Raw genomic sequence first — 19104 nt, 5'->3', positions numbered from 1 at the left:
GAGGAAGGAAAAAAGAGGAATGCATGAATAAGAGTGATACTTAGATCTTTAGTAGTATATTCATTACAGTGTGACTCCAAGTTAATAATGTACTTTTTCTTAATTTTATTTGATGTTCTATTTCTTTTGAAAACTTTACATGTTAGTTATTTGCAATTATAATTTCCTATACTTTACTTCTTGTTAAACATTTCTTATGATTGTTTTCATGCTAAGTAATGATGCATGCTCCTTCGTTATCAAGAATTAGGTGTCATTTATAGCATAGCTACTGATAGATTTCTTTATCCAAATAGTCTTGAGCTTTTTAATTTACTTTTACTTTGCCTTTTTTATTTATACATCTGAAATGGTGTGTTCTCACATACATATATATGGCAGCACCAAAAAGAAAAGATTTTCATCTGCCCCTTAGCTTTTCAACATGAAGGGCTGCTGAGGGAGATTTATTTTATTGAGGGACAAGTGCTGCCTGGTGTGCACGGTGGACTCCCAAATTGTTGAGCTGATTCCCTACCTCTTTTATTCTGACTTCTGGCAATCTTCCTATAATACTAGTTAAAGAAACAGGAATACTTGCAATGAGCAGAATTTTGCAATACTACTTACAGTAGAAGTCAACTAGGAGAACAAATGCCTTCTTTGCAGGCAACCTGCAGTTTCAAGTGGATCTGGCTAGTCAGTTTATAAGATGCTGGGCCAGCCGAAACCCGTTTGGCTCAGTGGATAGAGCATCGGCCTGCAGACTGAAGGGTCCCAGGTTCGATTCCGGTCAAGGGCATGTACCTTGGTTGCGGGCACATCCCCAGTAGAGGGTGTGCAAGAGGCAACTGATTGATGATTCTCTCTCATCATTGTTTCTGACTCTCTATCCCTCTCTCTTCCTCTCTGTGAAAAATCAATAAAATATATATTAAAAAAAAAAAAAAAGATGCTGGGCCATAAGAGCCCATCGTTTATAGTCACCACTTCCCTACTGCATAATAGTCACTTAGCCAGAGGTTCCACCCGATAAACTGATAATATGTGGCTTTATGAGGTTCCTGTGCTTGATATCTAAGTACAGACTTAAAACCTGAAAGTTTAGGCTTTGCATCTACAATGTGTGGAAAGAACTCTATCCTCTGGGCTTTTGCATGAGGGGGCTAGGTCCTTGTCACCCCACTCTGTATAAAAACGTGCTTTTTCATTGCTAAGTGTTAGTGCTTCCCGTGATGTATAATCAAATTAGATTCCTTTAACAATATCTGAAGACAGCTAAAAGGCAATAAATTATGAAAAAAATTTAGTTTATGAAATTACCTGGTCTTCCCGGGAAGCTCCCTTCTTGGGCTGCTGCTTCCTCAGAGCTTCATACTTTTGTTTTTCTTTTCTGTATTCTGCAACAGCACCACCTAGAGCAGCCTCATCCTCTGAAGAAGAAGAATAGAATATTCTTAGAATAAACCGTAAAAAGGCTCTGGGGGTTCCTATTATAGTCTATGTTCTTATCGCTGAAGAGGAGGTCAGAACCTGGGGCTGGTGTTCCTCCATTTAATTAAAAAACCAAACCAATAAATTCCACTAGCTCAACAACTATTTCCTAGATTAGAAAGTGACTGATGCCGAAACCGGTTTGGCTCAGTGGTAGAGCGTCGGTCTGTGGACTGAGAGGTCCCGGGTTCGATTCCGGTCAAGGGCATGTACCTTGGTTGTGGGCACATCCCCAGTAGGGGGTGTGCAAGAGGCAGCTGGTCGATGTTTCTCTCTCATTGACGTTTCTAGCTCTCTATCTCTCTCCCTTCCTCTCTGTAAGAAATCAATAAAATATATTTAAAAAAAAAAAAGAAAGTGACTGATGTTAATTTATCAACCAATTTTATACACATTTTATTATATACTGTACTATTACAGTTGTTCTCTATTATATTTGAGTATAAAATCTCCTATCTCATTTTTATAATAATTAAGATTTTCCTGAAATTCAGTAATACTATTTTATAATATTCCCTTGCCAAGTGAACCTAAAAACCAAGGGAATTAAAAAAAATTGATGAACAATATTAACTGGTGAATATAATAGAATCAGAGGTATGGAAGGGGAGTGAACTGACAATTCTCAGGGAAAAGGGGAATGGGGGGTGTGGGAAGAGACTGAACACAAACTGTGCACCTATGGATGAGGACAATGGGGGGTGGAGAAAGGGCAGAGGGTGGGGTGGGAACCTGGTGAAGGGGAGCAATGGAGGGAGGAAAAAAAATGAGGAACATTTGTAATAATATGAACAATAAAGATTTATTTTAAAATAAATAAATAAAAAATGTCTCTAACCCTTTCTTAAGAGCTAGTTGGAAAGTTAACATTGGCCCAATGTGAATCTCTTCATTCCGCAGCCTTTTTGTCCTGAGCATAAAGGGGTGGTGACTACTCAATTATTGTTACTTAGTTAATGAACCAATGGTTTCCATCTGCAAGTCTCACTTCATAGATAAAAGGGTTTATACCCTCTACTGTATAAGAGCACAAGAAGCTAACAAGTCCAAGTAGCTACGCATTTATTCATTTTTAAGAAAAAGGTTGTTGAGTGATTATTATGTATCAGAAACTGTTAGTAAGGCTGCTTATAAATGATTTTATAAAAAATCTGGAATCACTATTTCAAGGAATTTTTAAAAATTCCCATAATAAATGAAAACTTTTATATAAATAAAAGTGATGTGTTACTGATGAAAGTAAACAGCATTTGAAAGCAAAAGGGATAGACTTTAAAGGATAATAAACCATTTAGTTGTATCTCATCATCCTTTCTGGAAGCTACAAAGTATGCTTTTATGAAATTTTATATACGTGAGATCTTAAATTAATTCCAGGAAAAGTACCAGACTTGAAAATAGCTAACATGCTACCTAACATTTCAAATACTCACTACATGCCAGATACTAGCACCTTCATTACTTGTTTAATCCTCATAAGCAACAACCCTATGAGGAATGCATATTACTAGTCCCATTTTGCATTAGAAACTAAGGCAGTAGAGGTTAAATAATTTATCTCAGGGATTATAAACATGAGACTATAAACCCATGCAGTCTGGTTGAAAAGTATAACCTTTTAACCAGCTTGGTTTTTTTTCTTCATGTCTGAGTCACAAGAAAACTCAGAAGAAAATATTCAAATGTAACATAAAAAGGCATCAGGTCACCAACTGGATGTATCCTGATGAAATAATATCCTACCAAAAAAAGGTCCAAAATTCCTCCCAGATCATAATAAATGGGAAGTCCAGTCTGCCAAACTGTGGATTTACATGAACAATTTCTACCTAGGAAGAATCCTTTATGCTTTTTTTGATTCTCCTTAATTATGTGTATTTCCCCCTTATTTGAACGTTCAAACACTCTGTAGATCCTAAGCACACTACATTATAACTGCCTCTTTGTATGTATTACTTCCTATGCTATAAACTCATACAGCAGGGACTGTTCCCTGTTTGTGGCCAAGTATACACCTTCCATATAGTGTGTACTCGATAAACAATAGCTGAATGAACAAATGATCAGACTGATCATTTTGGGGGTCTTAGATTATAATAATATTCATAGTGCCTTACTGTGCTTGCTAGATGGAGTGACTTCTTGGAAATTTAACAGGGGTTTCAGGACTCTAGCATACAAATACGTTTTCTTTAAATATATTTTATTGATTTTTCACAGAGAGGAAGAGAGAGAGATAGAGAGTTAGAAACATCGATGAGAGAGAATCATCGATCAGCTGCCTCTTGCACACCCTCCACCGGGGATGTGCCTGCAACCAAGGTACATGCCCTTGCCCGGAATCGAACCCGGGACCTTTCAGTCCGCAGGCCGACGCTCTATCCACTGAGCCAAACCGGTCCCGGCTCAAATACGTTTTCAATTGATAGTTGCCTAATTAAGTTGAATTGTAAGGAATTAAATAATTTCTGGCACTTATTAAATAGAGGTGAGAGAAGCAGGAGAAGTCAACTTCAAGGCAGTGGCCTCTGAGCACTGAGCTTTTGGGGTGGAGTTCTTGGAAGAGTGGCGCCATTCACCGAGGCGTTCTCTCTCCTGGAAGAGCTTCTGGGGGGTAAACTTCATATCCTGTTCACTGGTTTGTTTTATTAAGAAAACACTTTATGGAAATGATAATAATGAGACTATCCTGTGACACTGAAATGAGGGCCTTCATGGAATATATTCTTTACTATCTTCCCTTTGTAATTATAATCAATTATATTTAAAGAGTGACTAGAGGTTGAATCTGTACTAATTATGTTTTAAAGATAATTGAAAGTTGCTTAGATGATATCTTTAAAAAGTGGAAAGAAGAAATCCGGTCTCTCTAGCCAATGGAAGAGTCAAAATGCAAGCTTATTCATAATAAAGAAATTACTTAATGAAGGTGTCTCTATGACATTTACAAAGACTATGCAGAAATTTAGGTAAAGACTAGGCTATATATTTTTTTCTGTACTATGAACTACAATAAGAAATCTACAATTTATTCATTTTATTTCATCAATTTCTATTTTCAGCATAATTTTTATTCTACAAATTGAATAATATTGGCTCCATCTGGTGGTCAAAATAACCCTTTAGTTTCATGAAAATTAGTCAAAAGTGGTTAAATGATTTAGAGACTACCTGAAACATGCTTGCACACTAAACATTAAATATTAGAGTATGCTCAACACTCAGACTGATTATATGGAATTCAGTCTACATTTATATGACGTTTTTATTATTCTTTCCCTGTTGTTCATCCTAGCTTCAATACTTTTAGGGCTTAAAAATTCTCAAAATAAGGTAGAACATTTTCCTCTGTCTTTCTCTACTCGCTGATTTGAAAATGTAACCAGTTATAATACAATTAAATTCATCCATATTTTCAAACTGTATTCCATTTTGGAATATAAGCTATAAAAATACTCACTGATTTTTCAGCTGTATTTTCTGTGACACTTCCAGAGGGGCTAGCTTGGGACTATATGAGAGTTCATATCTAAGAGTTCTGTATATTTATATTCTACTAATTACTTAATTTTAATTTTTAAATTCAATGTGAAAATAGTATGTCCAAAATCACAACACAGAATATTAGCCAAAGAAGTAATTAGGCAGCAATGATCTGCTATTTTACAGATGAAAAAACAGGTTCAGAGATGCTAGATGATTGTGCTAAGCCAGGAATATAGGAACCCAGATTTCTGAGGACCCAATATTGTTTCCTCTCTACCTGCACTATTATGTGTACCTTCTCTTTGTAGTGCATAATCACTACAGATATATTTCATTACAATCTAGTAATCACTCTGAAGTCATAAAGATTTATAGTATAGTGTGACTATTTATAAAATGGCAATAAAGCCCCAATATAAACTTAATTCTCTAATTAGAAATTTTCCTAATTTTTACTTTTGTTATTTTTCCTTAAGATATAAGAAATTTTAAAAAACGTTTTAAAAGTTTTTAAAGTCCCACTCCTATCTAAATATAAAACTTTATCTTTTTTTTAGAGTTACATTGTTTTGTTGAGTTTATAATTCAAAGAGCAGTCATGTTGGTAATATCTTACCGTAATAAAAGCACATAAGTCAGTTATTACAGAGTATTGTACTAAAAACTAATTCAAATGAATTTAAGTGAACTTATGGAAAAAATTGAGAGGTGAAGAGAACTTAGATCAGTAAGAACATGTTCTGAATACTAAACATTAAATTGGTTTAAATTAGGATCCTCTTATCATTTAATATAATATTTATCTATATAATAAATTATGTAGAATCTAAGCTTTTGGTAACATACTTCTCTATTTGGCTTACCAGTGATTATGAAAAATAATTACAATATATAAATGATTATTATAAATTATTACGGGACACGAGTAGCTTTTCTTCTGGGGGACCCCGCTTCCACCTGTCAGCTGCAGTGTGTCGCTCCATTCACATGTACCTCGCGCTCCCTCACAGACCTCAGCACCAGCACAAAGGCTGATTGATGTTGCCCTGGGGTCCTCCACAGAGCACACTCTGTACTTCTCCAGATGGTGTGACCCTCAGTGCTTGGAGTTTGATGAGCACTTTGACAACACCCCTATGCTGCCCTGTCATTCTAAATGTGACAACTACAAATTATATACTCTGTGTTGTAGCAATTAGAAAAGAAATATAAAATTCAATCAAGATAAAAAGATTTCATAAAACCAATATGGGAAGATAGTAAAGAAATAACTGCTACCTAAAATTGCCAATGGCTATGATAATTCTAGCAAATTTTAAACAATGCAGAATATCTGCCTTCCTAATAGTCCTAAGGTGGGTTCTATTGTTTTGTAGTAAACTCATGGATGCTTTTCTTACAAACTGGTTCAAAATAGTTCTTATATATTTACATGTGTGGTATGGCAGAGACAATAATTCTTTATGTCTCCTACATGGCTGAGGAAAGTAAAGCAATACAGTGGCTTTACTTTTATAAATGGTCACACTACACTATAAATCTATATAATTTCAAAGTGATTATTAGAAGTACAAGTATGACTACTTCTACAAGCACCAGCACCACTTTCCAGAACCTAGATAAGAACTCTACCTGCTTTCTCACTAAATTTTGTCAGGACAGAAGGGGTATTGTCATCTCTGCATTATGAATGAAGAAACAGAGGTTCAGAGAGGTTAAGTATCTTGCCCAAGGTTATATGGCTAATAAATGATAGAGCAAAGACTTGAAATCAAGCTGTCAGACTTCAAAGCCCATGCCACTTCTGTTCTGTTCCACTGCAAACAGTCATGAAGGAGAGGGGCTCTATTATGTATGGCAGCAAGGAGAACAGACAGTTCCCAATGTAAAGGAGAGTAATGGCTGGAAAAGCGATAAGGCATACTCTTTAACCATGTGGTGGTACAAATAACATAGGAGAGGCCCTGATAAAGAACTTCACATAGAGGAAGGAAAGCTGGGTGGAGGTAGTGGCAGTAAGTATAACTAGGCCTTCATGGGGAAAAATTTAGCCATAACAGTAGGAGAGACAGTATAACTAACCAAAGCATGGAGGTAACAAAGTGCAGGATGCAGGTGAGGGAGGAAAACTGTTTTGTGAAAATGAAGGGTGAGTAAGTAAGATGGGAGATAAGGAAAATAAGATAAAATCTGATCGTGGAAAATCCCCGAGGGCCAGATCAAGGAATTTGAACTTTATTTTGGGAAGCAGTGAGCAGCCACAATTTATATCTTAGCCTTTTATAAAACTAAATGAAGTGAGCTGAACCAATCAAGACTGTTGTGTTGTTTGAATTCATTTCTTAAGAATGTTTTAAAAGGGTATTTTCTCATGGTACTCGATGGAGTTAATTGATAAAATGGGGGATAAGTTCCAAGTTTCCTGATGTGCACACTTCTCTTGATGCAAACAGTACATGCCGCAGTTCAGTAACAAGAGAGCAAAGGTGGGTAAGAAAAGAGAGACAGAGAGTGAGTCTGAGTCCCCAAATCTTGTTGAGATTTTCCCAGTTACTTTAGGATGAAACTGAAAAATATCCTGGTAAATTATTTTTCCACCTCTAACAGAATATTCTAATTTAAACGTGAAAAAATACACAATTATTTGAAAGCACCATGTCAGGCTGTTTCCTGGACTGTTCACCATCTCAGAATTTTTTACCTGCCTAAATCATGTTCTCTATTATAGGTACACAAATTCAAGCTTACTCCTCTTCCCCAACCCCATATTTAATGATATCTCTAGCAAGCTAAATTCTAAGATGATGTGAAGGTAGGAAAAAAAATAATCAAATCATGCTTTATCTGGAGTTGACATGTGTTTTGGGAGCCTGGGGTTGGAGGGTGAGTTGGATGGGGGGTTACCTACTCAATCTTAGTGGTGTTGCTGAAGATTGCAGGCCAGAATCTGACTGCTGATTCTGGCTTCCAGCTAACAGGTCATATTTCTTGTGGCTTATTTTATTTTATTTTTTAAGAAAACAATGGTTTGCATTTTTATAATGAAAAGAATATTGGACAGAAGAACTGATTCCTCTAATCTACTGTGTAAGTTCGTGTGAGAACTAAATATCTTTAATGTTTGGTTTCTTCATTTGCAAAATGAAAACTATAATACTTGTTTAATCTACTTCTCAGAACTGTTATAAAAGTAAATGTAATGAGGCATGTGACAGGACTTTGTAAGTTGTTCATGTTATATAAATATGAGGTATTATTATTTGGCAGTGACTACAGTGCACCATATTTTATGTCTGTAAGCTACTTTATAGTCATAGTCATGGTTCCTTCAGATGATTAAATCTCATCGGAAGAAGTAGATATAATATTTTCATTTTATTAACATACTTGTTTGGATAAAAATTACTTCTGTATATTAAATCATGTTTTCAAAGCACCAATAAAACTTATCATTGGAATGTAGAAAATACTTTTTTGAAGTGAACTTTGAAAATTTAACTTATGTTTCTATATATTTGGATATTCAAATGTAGCATTGTTACCATGAAGCTTAGCTATAATTCAGAACTTGCTTAAGAAGAAGCATATCTGCTGGCATACTGATAGGTCAGAAAAGGCTTTGCTATCCTATCTGCTGCTCATAGCTGACCCTGGTACAAACAGTGCTTTCTATATGCCAGTAAGCATTCTAACTGTCTTATGCATAGTGACTCATTTAAATACTCCGAATAATAAGAATGTGAACAACAGAAAAATAAGCAAGTCAACATTGAGAAATATTTCTGAGAAACGGATTGGATTTTATCCCAAAGTCTGCCTAGCATTTTCATAAGATACCAAGACTAGTAACATCTTTAGCTGTAGTAGAATAAATATTATATTTGGAAATTTATCCTTTTGGAAAAAGCTGAAAATAAAACAAAAATATATCTGATGAGTGAATGTGAGCGAGTTCTGGTGAGAAGGCACCAAAGTTGGACACAAGAATGTGAGTTCTTTGAGAGCAGGGACTTTTCTGCTTTATTTGCCATTTTATATCCAGAGCCTAAAATAGTATTTGAATGAACGAATTTTTTAAAAAGGAAAGTGATTTTGTTCAGAGGAAAATATTCCTAGAGAAAATAATTGAAAAAGAGGGAGAAATGGTAGGAATAAAGCAGAACAGGCTAAATAATTGGCCTTCCTTCCCCAAACATTGAAGAACTGCAATCCTCAGGTGCCATCTGAGGCTTAATGTCTCTGAAGTAGTACACAGCCAAACAGGATAGGAAACAACACAAATACAATACTTTCTATATGCCAGTATATAGAAAGTACTGTATTTGTGAACTATCGTCTCTGAACTCTATATCACAAAAACACATTTGCTGAGGAAAGGAAAAATAATTATTTTTAAAGTGTTCCAGTTTTGAAATGACATGAACTAATCCTTTAATGAAGAAGGAGGTTATTTGGGTTTGTTTGAATAATTTCATAAACTAAAATGGTTACTAAAGCAATCTTGCACTTTTTTCTTGGTCAAGTGGAAAATTTCTCACCCTCTTATTTTGGATTAGAACATAATTACAGACACATTCTTACTGATTAATTTTTGAAAAATCTTTGGCTTGGTCACAAAACAAAGTCAACACATTGAATGGACTGGGTTCAATATTTCAAATTAGCAACTTCAAACCTACCCCCAGCTCTGTCATTCACAGGAGTAAAGGCTTATTAGGTCGACTCCACAAATGCTATGTTTCTGTTTTCTTAGATGGTAAATTCAGTGCTAATAACTCCCATCTTTAAGGTATGTAATGAAGTAAATGAATGTGTGATATACTGCTAAAAATACCCAGAATAATAAGAATATCAATAACAGAAAAATAAGCAAGCCAATATTGAGAAATATTTCTGAGAAATGGATTGGAATTTATCCCAAAGTCTGTCTAGCATCTTCACAAGATACCAAGACTAGTAACGTCTTTGGCTGTAGTAGAATAAATATTATGACCATTGTCTCTTCAACCACAAACAAATTGGTAAGAATAAACATTACTATTCTTCCATACTTGCCTCACATGGAAAATCAGCACAATATACACTAAGTGGCCAGATTATTATGACCACCCCCATCAGTACTTCGTTGGGTCACCTTTTGCCTTCAATACTGCGGCGATTCTTCTTGGCACTGACTCCACGAGATGTGGAAAGGTGATCTGAGGAATCTGACACCATGCCTGATGAGTAGCACTGTCCAGACCTGTGAGATTTGATGGTTGTGGAACCAGCTGCCTGATGGCTCTTTTAACTTCATCCCACAAGTGCTCAATTGGATTGAGCGCTGGTGATTAGGGGCCACCTAAGCCAATGTTTTTCAACCTTTTTTGGGCAAAGGCACACTTGTTTCATGAAAAAAATCACGAGGCACACCACCATTAGAAAATGTTAAAAAATTTAACTCTGTGCCTATATTGACTATATATAAAGTAATTCTCTTGAATAGGAATCAAATAAACACAAAGAAAGTATTTTATAATTACTTTATTATGAAATATTAAGTAAACAAAATAGTGAAAAATTATAAAATTCTTGTCTTGTCTGCACCTACGGCACACCAGGCAACATCTCGCAGCACACTAGTGTGCTGCGGAACAGCGGTTGAAAAACGCTGACCTAAGCAAGGTAAAGTCTCCCTCGAGTTCTTGAAACCACTCCTGCACAATATGAGCACCGTGGCATGGCATAGTGTCTTGCTGGAAGAAGCCATCTCCATTGGGATACACCATCAACATGATAGGATGAACTTGATCAGCAATGATACTTAGGCATGTTGTACTATTCAGATGTTCCACATGAATTAAAGGGCCCAAATCATGCCAGGAAAACATGCCCCAAACCATAACCCTGCCCCCATCAGCTTGAAGGATTGTACTCATGCATGTGGGGTGCATGTTTTCATGCTGTTTCTGGGAAATTCTCACTCTGTCATCTGCCTGATGCAACTGGAAATGTGATTCATTGGACTACATGACTTTTTTCCAATGCTCGACTGTCCAATCCTTGTGTTCCCGTGCGAATTGGAGACGTTTTATCTTGGTAACTGAAGACAGCAAAGGTGTTCAAACAGGCTTTTGGCTTCCATATCCCATACGATGCAGTGTACGGCTAATCTGCCTACAAATGTCAGGTGGTCATAATAATCTGGCTACTCAGTGTAGAATAAAGTGTAAGGGACTTCTCCATCGGTTTTATAGAAGGAAAAGTACAAAGTACTCATTTTTTATGTTGATTTTCTACAGCAGAGATCCACTTTTCTTATGTCACAGACAACACTGAAATAAAATATTTAGAAGTAAACCAAGCCGAAACCGGTTTGGCTCAGTGGTAGAGCGTTGGTATGCGGACTGAAAGGTCTCAGGTTCGATTCCGGTCAAGGGCATGTACGTTGGTTGCGGGCACAGCCCCGATAGGGGGTGTGCAAGAGGCAGCTGGTCGATGTTTCTCTCTCATCGACGTTTCTAGCTCTGTATCTCTCTCCCGTCCTCCTCTCTGTAAAATATCAATAAAATATATTTTTTTTTAAAAAGAAAAAAAAGAAGTAAACCAAAAAAGAGTGGTAAGAGGAAATTAAAGCTGCTAATCTTGGTTGGGATTATTTGAAAGAAACCCAAACTATAAGGTTGTTTCTAGAGAGAAAGGTTTAGCAATATAGTGTCTAATATACACTGCCAAATAATAACAGTAAAACTATAGAATTAAGAGGATAAAAGGACTGTTTGAAAAATTCCACATTGCTTTCACCCAGTGTTCCTGACACACAACTTGAAGATAAGAAAAGGTATCATGCTTTCTCTTATCTCCATGCAATTGCATACATTGTATCCTTTGTCCAGAATACCTTTATTCACCTAACTTACTCACCTGAACAATTAACCTCAAAAATCTGTAAAAGTGAGAGATGTCTAGAGTACAAAGTGACCCACTGAGAGGTGAAAAGAAAATGCTAAATTTCTCCTTATATTTTGTTGTAGCTTTAAAACTATTTTTTTTTTTTTGGCGGGGTGGATGTGTATTATAAATAAATAGTACACAATACATTTGTTCAGTAGTACCTATGCATGAATTATAAACACATTTAAAAAATACATAGCTGGTTTGGCTCAGGGGATACAGAGTCGGCCTGTGGAGTGAAGGGTCCCAAGTTTGGTTCTGGTCAAAGGCATATGCCTGGGCTGGGGACTTGATCCCCAGGAGGGGCGTGCAGGAGGCAGCCGATCAATGATTCTCTCTCATCATTGATGTTTCTATCTCTTTCTCCCTTTCCCTTCCTCTCTGAAATACACACACACACACACACACACACACACACACACACACATATGTTGGAGGTGTTCACAATTTATTTTATAACCCAAATGTCCATCAACTAATAACAAAATGTGGTATAGCCATAAAATGAAATACTATTGAACTATAAAGGGAAATGAGCACTTGATATATCCTACAACATAGAGTCTTCAAAACATTATGCTAAGTGAAAGAAGCCATACACAAAGGCTACATATTACATGATTGTGTCCAGATGAAATATCTAGAACAGAGAAATCGACAGAGTCAGGAAGGGGATGAGTGGTTGTCTCGGGCTGGGGGAGGGGAGGTTGAGGCTGTAGTAGAAGACGGTAAAGAGCACAAGGTTTTTTTGAGATCATAAAACTTTTCTAAAATGGACTGTGGTGATGGTTGCAGATACCTATAATATACTAAAAACCACTGAACTGCATACTATAAATGGGTGAACTGTATGAAATATGAATTATATCTCAATAAAACCATTTTTAAAAAAGCTTCATTCTAGAGGTATAAAAAACATGTTTGGAGACTATCCATTTCTATAATGGAGGATTCCATTTGGGTTGTGTATCTAGAAATGTATGTTGCTCTCTAGATTTAATTGCCTTTCCTTTGCTCCCTCAAACCTTCATGAGAATACACACCATGCTGTATTAATACTTGGTAGTTTGCCTCTTTCATCTGCTAAACTACAATCCTTATATCCTCACCCACATCATAGATTAAAATAATTTTCATATGGCTTACACAATTAAAAGTAAAAGTATAATAATAATAAAATAACTTGAGGAAGATATCAATGAATGTTTGAACCATCTTGGCTAGATACCTGGGAAGCTTCAAAAAGTACTGACACCTGGATCTCACTTCCTGAGCTTTGGAATTTCCAAGTGATTCTATTATACAGGAAAGTTTGAGACCCATCGGTCTAATGCTGAAGGAGAGGTCAGGAATGAGATCTTAGAGAAATGATCTCAAACAACAACTTGAATATGGAGGCAGTATTCATCACATACTGAAGCATTCTAGGAAGAGGGAGTTATGCCACCAAAGGCTGAGATGGGAAACAGGCTGGTGTGTAGAAAAATTTAGCCATCATGGAGCATACAATCCATAGTGAGAGATAATACTAGTGAGGCAGGTAAATTTCAGGCCCTATAGGGCCCTGTATGGCATGCAGAGGATTTTATCCTGTAGGAAATGAGACGCCATTAAAGAATTTTATGAAGGGGATTGACACATGATCAAGTTTGTGTTTAAGAAAAGCCACACACAGAATGTATTGGCAGGATCTAAGATTAGGAACAGAGATCTGTTGGCAGCCTGTTAGCAGGTTGTTAAAATAGCCCAACAGAAAAAAAAATTGTGGCTAAAATGGTCACGGTAGTATATTAGGCACAAACTATCTAGAAACCTGTAGGGAAGGGGTGGAGTTTGCAAGAGAAATGTACAAAGAACAGATTTGTTTCGAGGATATTGCAGGACTTTGAAATCTGAATTTAATTCTATTCATTCAAAAATATCAGCAAATGCTAATCCCTCATTGACACATGATGAATTATGTTTTTGTCTTAAAATACCTCTATGTTTCTGCACTATAACTTTACAAAATAATTATCCTGGAGGTCTTGGATTTCACATTCATTTTAAGAAATCTTAAGTAACTTTTTATTTTCTAAGTAAAATAATAAATTTCCTTAAGGTTATAATTTTCTACATTTCCTAGGGTTCTTAAAAGAAAAATAAAATCTAAAAAGACCCCCCAAAATACCAACTAGGTAAAATTAAAACTGTCTTGTAAGGTACCATAAACTCTAACGTGAGATTTCAAAAGTCTTCCAGAACAATAAAATTAATGCTTTTCAAAGTAAAACTGTTTTTCTGATCCTAATTCATCAAAAGTATGTATTATTAATGATTTCTTCCCTATATAGACTACTCGTTCTATGGAATCAAGGTTCTGGAAACTGTTGAGCTCATGTTTCAGAAATACCTCTCTTGACGAGGAATCTTTTCTTCACTAAAGGAGTTCTCACTGCTCTGAATATCATGAAATCTTACAGTTCATCTGCACACTAAATGCAGCACTTGAAATGTCTACTGATAGTGAATATGGTTTTATTCTGATTGTTAATTATTAATACTAGTCCATTACTAATTATAAAATGTCTGTTTCCCAAAATTAGTCTTGTTCTATGCAGTGGAGGCTAGCTACTTTAGCAGTAGGGTGAAGTGTTCTGTGGGAATTTTCTGAGTTCTGAGAATTTTCTAACATGCTATTAGACATTTATTCTAACCTAGTGGCTTCTGCTGAGCTCTCTGGATCATAATCTATTGTAAAGAGTATATATTTTCATGTGAACTCTATACACATATTTGTTTGGCATATAGCTGATAAATAAAACTATATTTAAGATTAGAATTACAGACATTCCTTCCATTGTTTTGTTTATCTACAAAACAGCAGTTTCATATTGCTCAATCAAATATAATAAAATCAAAATTCCATAAAACACTCTTTACTCTTACTACATATGATACACTCTGATGTTTTCCTGTCTACACCATTCCAGTCAATAAAAAATATTAACCTACATTATTGACTTCATAATCCACCAGTGAATTACTGGCTACAATTTGGAAAACTCCACTCTAGCCTTTAATTTATAATCTAGGCTTGCCTCTAGGGGAACCCAGTAAGAGAATTCTGAGAGATTCACAAGTGGACCACGACAGCAGGGTAAAGATGAAGCAAGTAATAAAGGTGGCATAATTGTCTAAAAACTCTCTCTGTACACTTTTCAGTGGCAAAGATTATACTAACCGGAAAGAATTCTGATACTGGATACTGACTAAATCTTTTCTGAATTGAGACTGAACTGATCACATAGGATAGACTGTGACTCAGTGTGGCCGACTGACTGGTTAACTGGTAATGTTCAAAGTGAGGATCATCCCTTGGGACACACTGATACGTTTTATAAGGCTCTCTGCAAAGTCCTTGCTCATTCTAAAAAAAACTCTACATGCAATGCCAGATTGCTTTCCACAAAGAGGGAAAGCCTAGAGGGGATATATCAGTCTGACAGTTTTTGTCTTGCTTTCTAGAAGATCCTTATGCTACAAGAACTGTATAACATTTCCATGCTGTCTAACACTTTCTAAAAGTGGGGCTTATCCAGTTCTGTTAATAACTAGTGAAACAGTACAAGTGAGAACAGATATGGAAGTACTGCTTACCTTCTGATTGGACTTCTAGCTTGTTAAAAATGATGTTTATATAAAGATATTGTACAGATGCCTAATTATTAACCATTGTGTCAATGAAAACCAGTAAACACAAGTTCTTATCCAAGTGACTCAGCTGTTATCAGACAGATGCTGATTAATTACCGGTGGTGAGTGCCACTATTAGCCCTGAGGAACAGCCAAATTAGAAGAAGGAGGCTTCAAGCGAGAACACAGGCAGACAGGCTGCATGGGAGCAGGGAGAGCGCGGGTAGCCCGCTCACTGGGGCTTATATCATGTGTATTCATACCACTGCCTCGCATCCTTCATGTTCCAGCAGTTTTATCTGATGGAACAGTGTTGACAGAACCTGAACTGATGCCAGCCCTACTGATGAGGAACAAGGTGGAACACTTGCTGGCTGGAGGGAATGTTTCCTTTTTAGGAAGTAGCAGTGAGATGATATATAAAAAGCTAGTTGGAATGGACTGTCACACGTTGCGGGTATAAGAAATGTTGTTAGTTTTTAGAAAACTGTAGATCAAAGACAGTCAAGTAAATGGCTCATATATATAAGAAAGCACTCAGACACTGAAATGAAAAAAATAATTATAAGTTAATATCTGGCCTTACAGATATGCATACTAGCAACTGAACTGAGTTCTAGTTGATGCAAGATTATGTTTGGCCTTTTACATCAGCAGGTCAAGCATGAGAAGAATAGCAATACAGGAATGATGAGTCCTAGCAGCTGAGACACCCGACTACTCACCATTCCCAAAATAATAGACAACTTATGATACCAATATAAAAATGAAATGGAAAAGAAATTGTAACTGTAAAAGCTAGTAACGGCAAATGACAATAGTTTTATTAATAAATATCTTCCTTACACTTAGCATAGAGGTATTCATTCTCAAGTCCAACACCAAATAAGCCATTGCCTTCATCTGCTCATCTAATCTCATTTTAGAACATAAGGGCAGTCACTGTGTCTTCTTCGTTGAACAGCGAACCTGAATGTTCTTCACTCCATTCTCCACATTTTGTGAAACTGAATATTTGTTTATCCACAGTGCAAATGATAAATGATTTCCCTGATACCTACTAAAAGAAGCCACAAAATCCAGAAGTGCATTTTGAAATGTGAAAGAGAGAATAAATCATATTCAAGATAGTTTTAGTGCTATATATTTTACATATGCATTAGACATGTACACATTTATGGTATGTGTCTACATAAAAACATTTAAACTAGTAGACAGCTAATATACTAATACAATACTATATAGTACCTAAGCATGCTTGAATATCTCAAATAATTCCTTCTAGGTAAAAGAGTTTACACTTACCTTTTTTTCTACCACCTAACAGAAACAGGTGACAACTTTGCTTGCTCACTTACTTGACTGATTGAAAATAACAATTTTATGCAGCATTTGGAATATTGTGACTGTGGTTCTGGAAGCTATAATTTCTTGTTGGGAAGACTAGAAATGATGTGGGTCAAATACGGAGGAATGTGACGACAAATCAACATATTCTGCATTACGTTGTGTAAAAAGTACACCCTGGTTATAAATAAGACATTGGTAACTAATTTATCAGTTATTATGAAAGTTCTTTTATCCAAGATATATAAAATAGAATCTTAAATATGCAGTGTTTGCCTTTTCATTTTGAGATGCCAGGCAAAAACAAACAAACAAACAAACAAACAAACAGCAGATTTATAATCCCTTTTTTGGAGCTGAAGGCTCTCCTGGCTCACATGGAGGATTATACAGTCTCCCACAAAATACTGTACTAGACACTATGAAAAAGAAGACTTCAGTTACTATTAGGAAATTTCAGCCCAAGTAGCTGTGTTGATGCTCTTGGGGGAAAAGATCAATTAATTTATCTGAGCCACAATTTCCTTGTGTAAAATACCACCTGTTCTGCCTTCCAATGATATGTTAAGGGAAGTCTGATTTGATAGTGGTTTCTGGGAAAGATTTTATTTCCTATAAAGAGAAAGGTCCAAGAGGAGAAAGACCTTTTGCAACAACTTTTCCTTCCTGCTTTGGATGTTATTCTATGAAGAAGACATGAAGCTCATAGCTGCTATAGATATCTTATGACCAAGAGGGAAATCTATAATATTCCAGTAAGTTTGCAAATATGGGTGGAATGTGAGGTTCATTAGGATAGAAGTGTTTCCCCCCCAGTTTTATTGAGCTTTAATTGACAAGTTGTAAGCTATTTCAAGTGTACATTTAATGACTTGAAATACGTATACATTGTGAAAGGATTTAGAGGTCTTCATTTTGTTCCCTGGTATACCCAAAGTGTCCAAAGAGTGGCTAGAACATAGTATACTCTCAGTAAATACTCCTGGAATAAACAAACTATGTTCAGAATGGGCCATGTTTTTAAAATACGTTTATAGTTGTGCGTATGTGAAACAGAGTTTATTTTTGTATTATTATAAATTAATTACAGTATTATTTTCCATATGAACAACTGTAAGCCTACTTTTGCTCCACCCTCTATACACGAGCAAATCAAGATATAATTACACTCCCATGCTCCAAGTGTGCTAAGAAGCTGAGGCAGGATTAGCTACTTTTTTTTTTTATAATATATTTTATTGATTTTTCACAGAGAGGAAGAGAGAGGGATAGAGAGTTAGAAACATTGATGAGAGAGAATCATCGATCAGCTGCCTCTTGCAAACCCCCTACTGGGGATGTGCCCGCAACCAAGGTACATGCCCTTAACCAGAATTGAACCTGGGACCTTTCAGTCCACATGCCGATGCTGTCTATCCACTGAGCCAAACCAGTTTTGGCAGGATTAGCTAATCTTGACTCAGAAATGAAATGGACTTCTTAGACTGTGAAAATCAGCTCATCACTGTTTGAATGTAAACTCTAAAATGATTTTTGTGAGTGTGTGTTCCATATCAATATTTTCTTGTAAGTTCTTCAATTTTTTATAAAAATAAATATATTTTACACAATCTTTATATTTTTCCTTGGTAAGACACAAATAGGACCATGATCTTGGATAACATTTGTTTTATTCATTAACTTCATTTCCCCCTCTTGTCTCCATCTTTTTTTGACCTAGGATTACACTAATACTGATGAAACATTTTACCACAGCTATCACCAGTTTTTATTGAAAAGTATACAGGATGCCCTGTTTTAGACATTTAAGAGTTTCAATGTCTGTTATTTTCTTTAGAAGAGTTATATTTCTGTGTTTCATGCCAGCATGCATTTTCTTCCTTTCATTTTAGCAGATACCATTATCTTCTCCGCTCCTCCACCCCCCGGATCATTTTTGTATACCTGAGAACAATGAGTTCCTTCACTATACAACAGGAGATAAAGTATTTATAATTTTATTGTAAGAGCACACATGTGGCACTCTATGCACAGGAGTAAAATCAAAGCTGAAGTATCCAACGCCTGGTCTAAAACCATACTTATGTTGCTGAAGGCAAGAAAAATTATTTAGTCTACAGTAACAAGTAAGTAGCAGCAAAACAAATATTTGGTTGACTGTGGAAAGTCAATGCTTTCATTACTTGTTAT

At 35.9% G+C, this 19104-nt stretch overlaps 1 protein-coding gene across 3 annotated transcripts in view; it reads right to left on the bottom strand.

Annotated features, from left to right (window-relative positions):
- Positions 1-19104, bottom strand: part of CWC27 (CWC27 spliceosome associated cyclophilin) — a 143301-nt gene that overhangs the window by 25035 nt on the left and 99162 nt on the right. For 2 of the 3 annotated variants that reach the window (XM_036409098.2, XM_045571176.1), the window contains exon 12: positions 1303-1412. The exons of the other annotated variant lie outside the window; for it this stretch is intronic. In XM_036409098.2, the coding sequence (XP_036264991.1) occupies positions 1303-1412 (110 nt within the window). The remainder of the gene's footprint in view (positions 1-1302; positions 1413-19104) is intronic. 3 annotated transcript variants of the gene reach the window in all.

This window comes from Pipistrellus kuhlii, unplaced genomic scaffold (assembly GCF_014108245.1).
Source record: "Pipistrellus kuhlii isolate mPipKuh1 unplaced genomic scaffold, mPipKuh1.p scaffold_m20_p_4, whole genome shotgun sequence".
NCBI classification, from domain to species: Eukaryota; Metazoa; Chordata; class Mammalia; order Chiroptera; family Vespertilionidae; genus Pipistrellus; species Pipistrellus kuhlii.
This window is presented reverse-complemented; position numbering and strand designations above follow the sequence as displayed.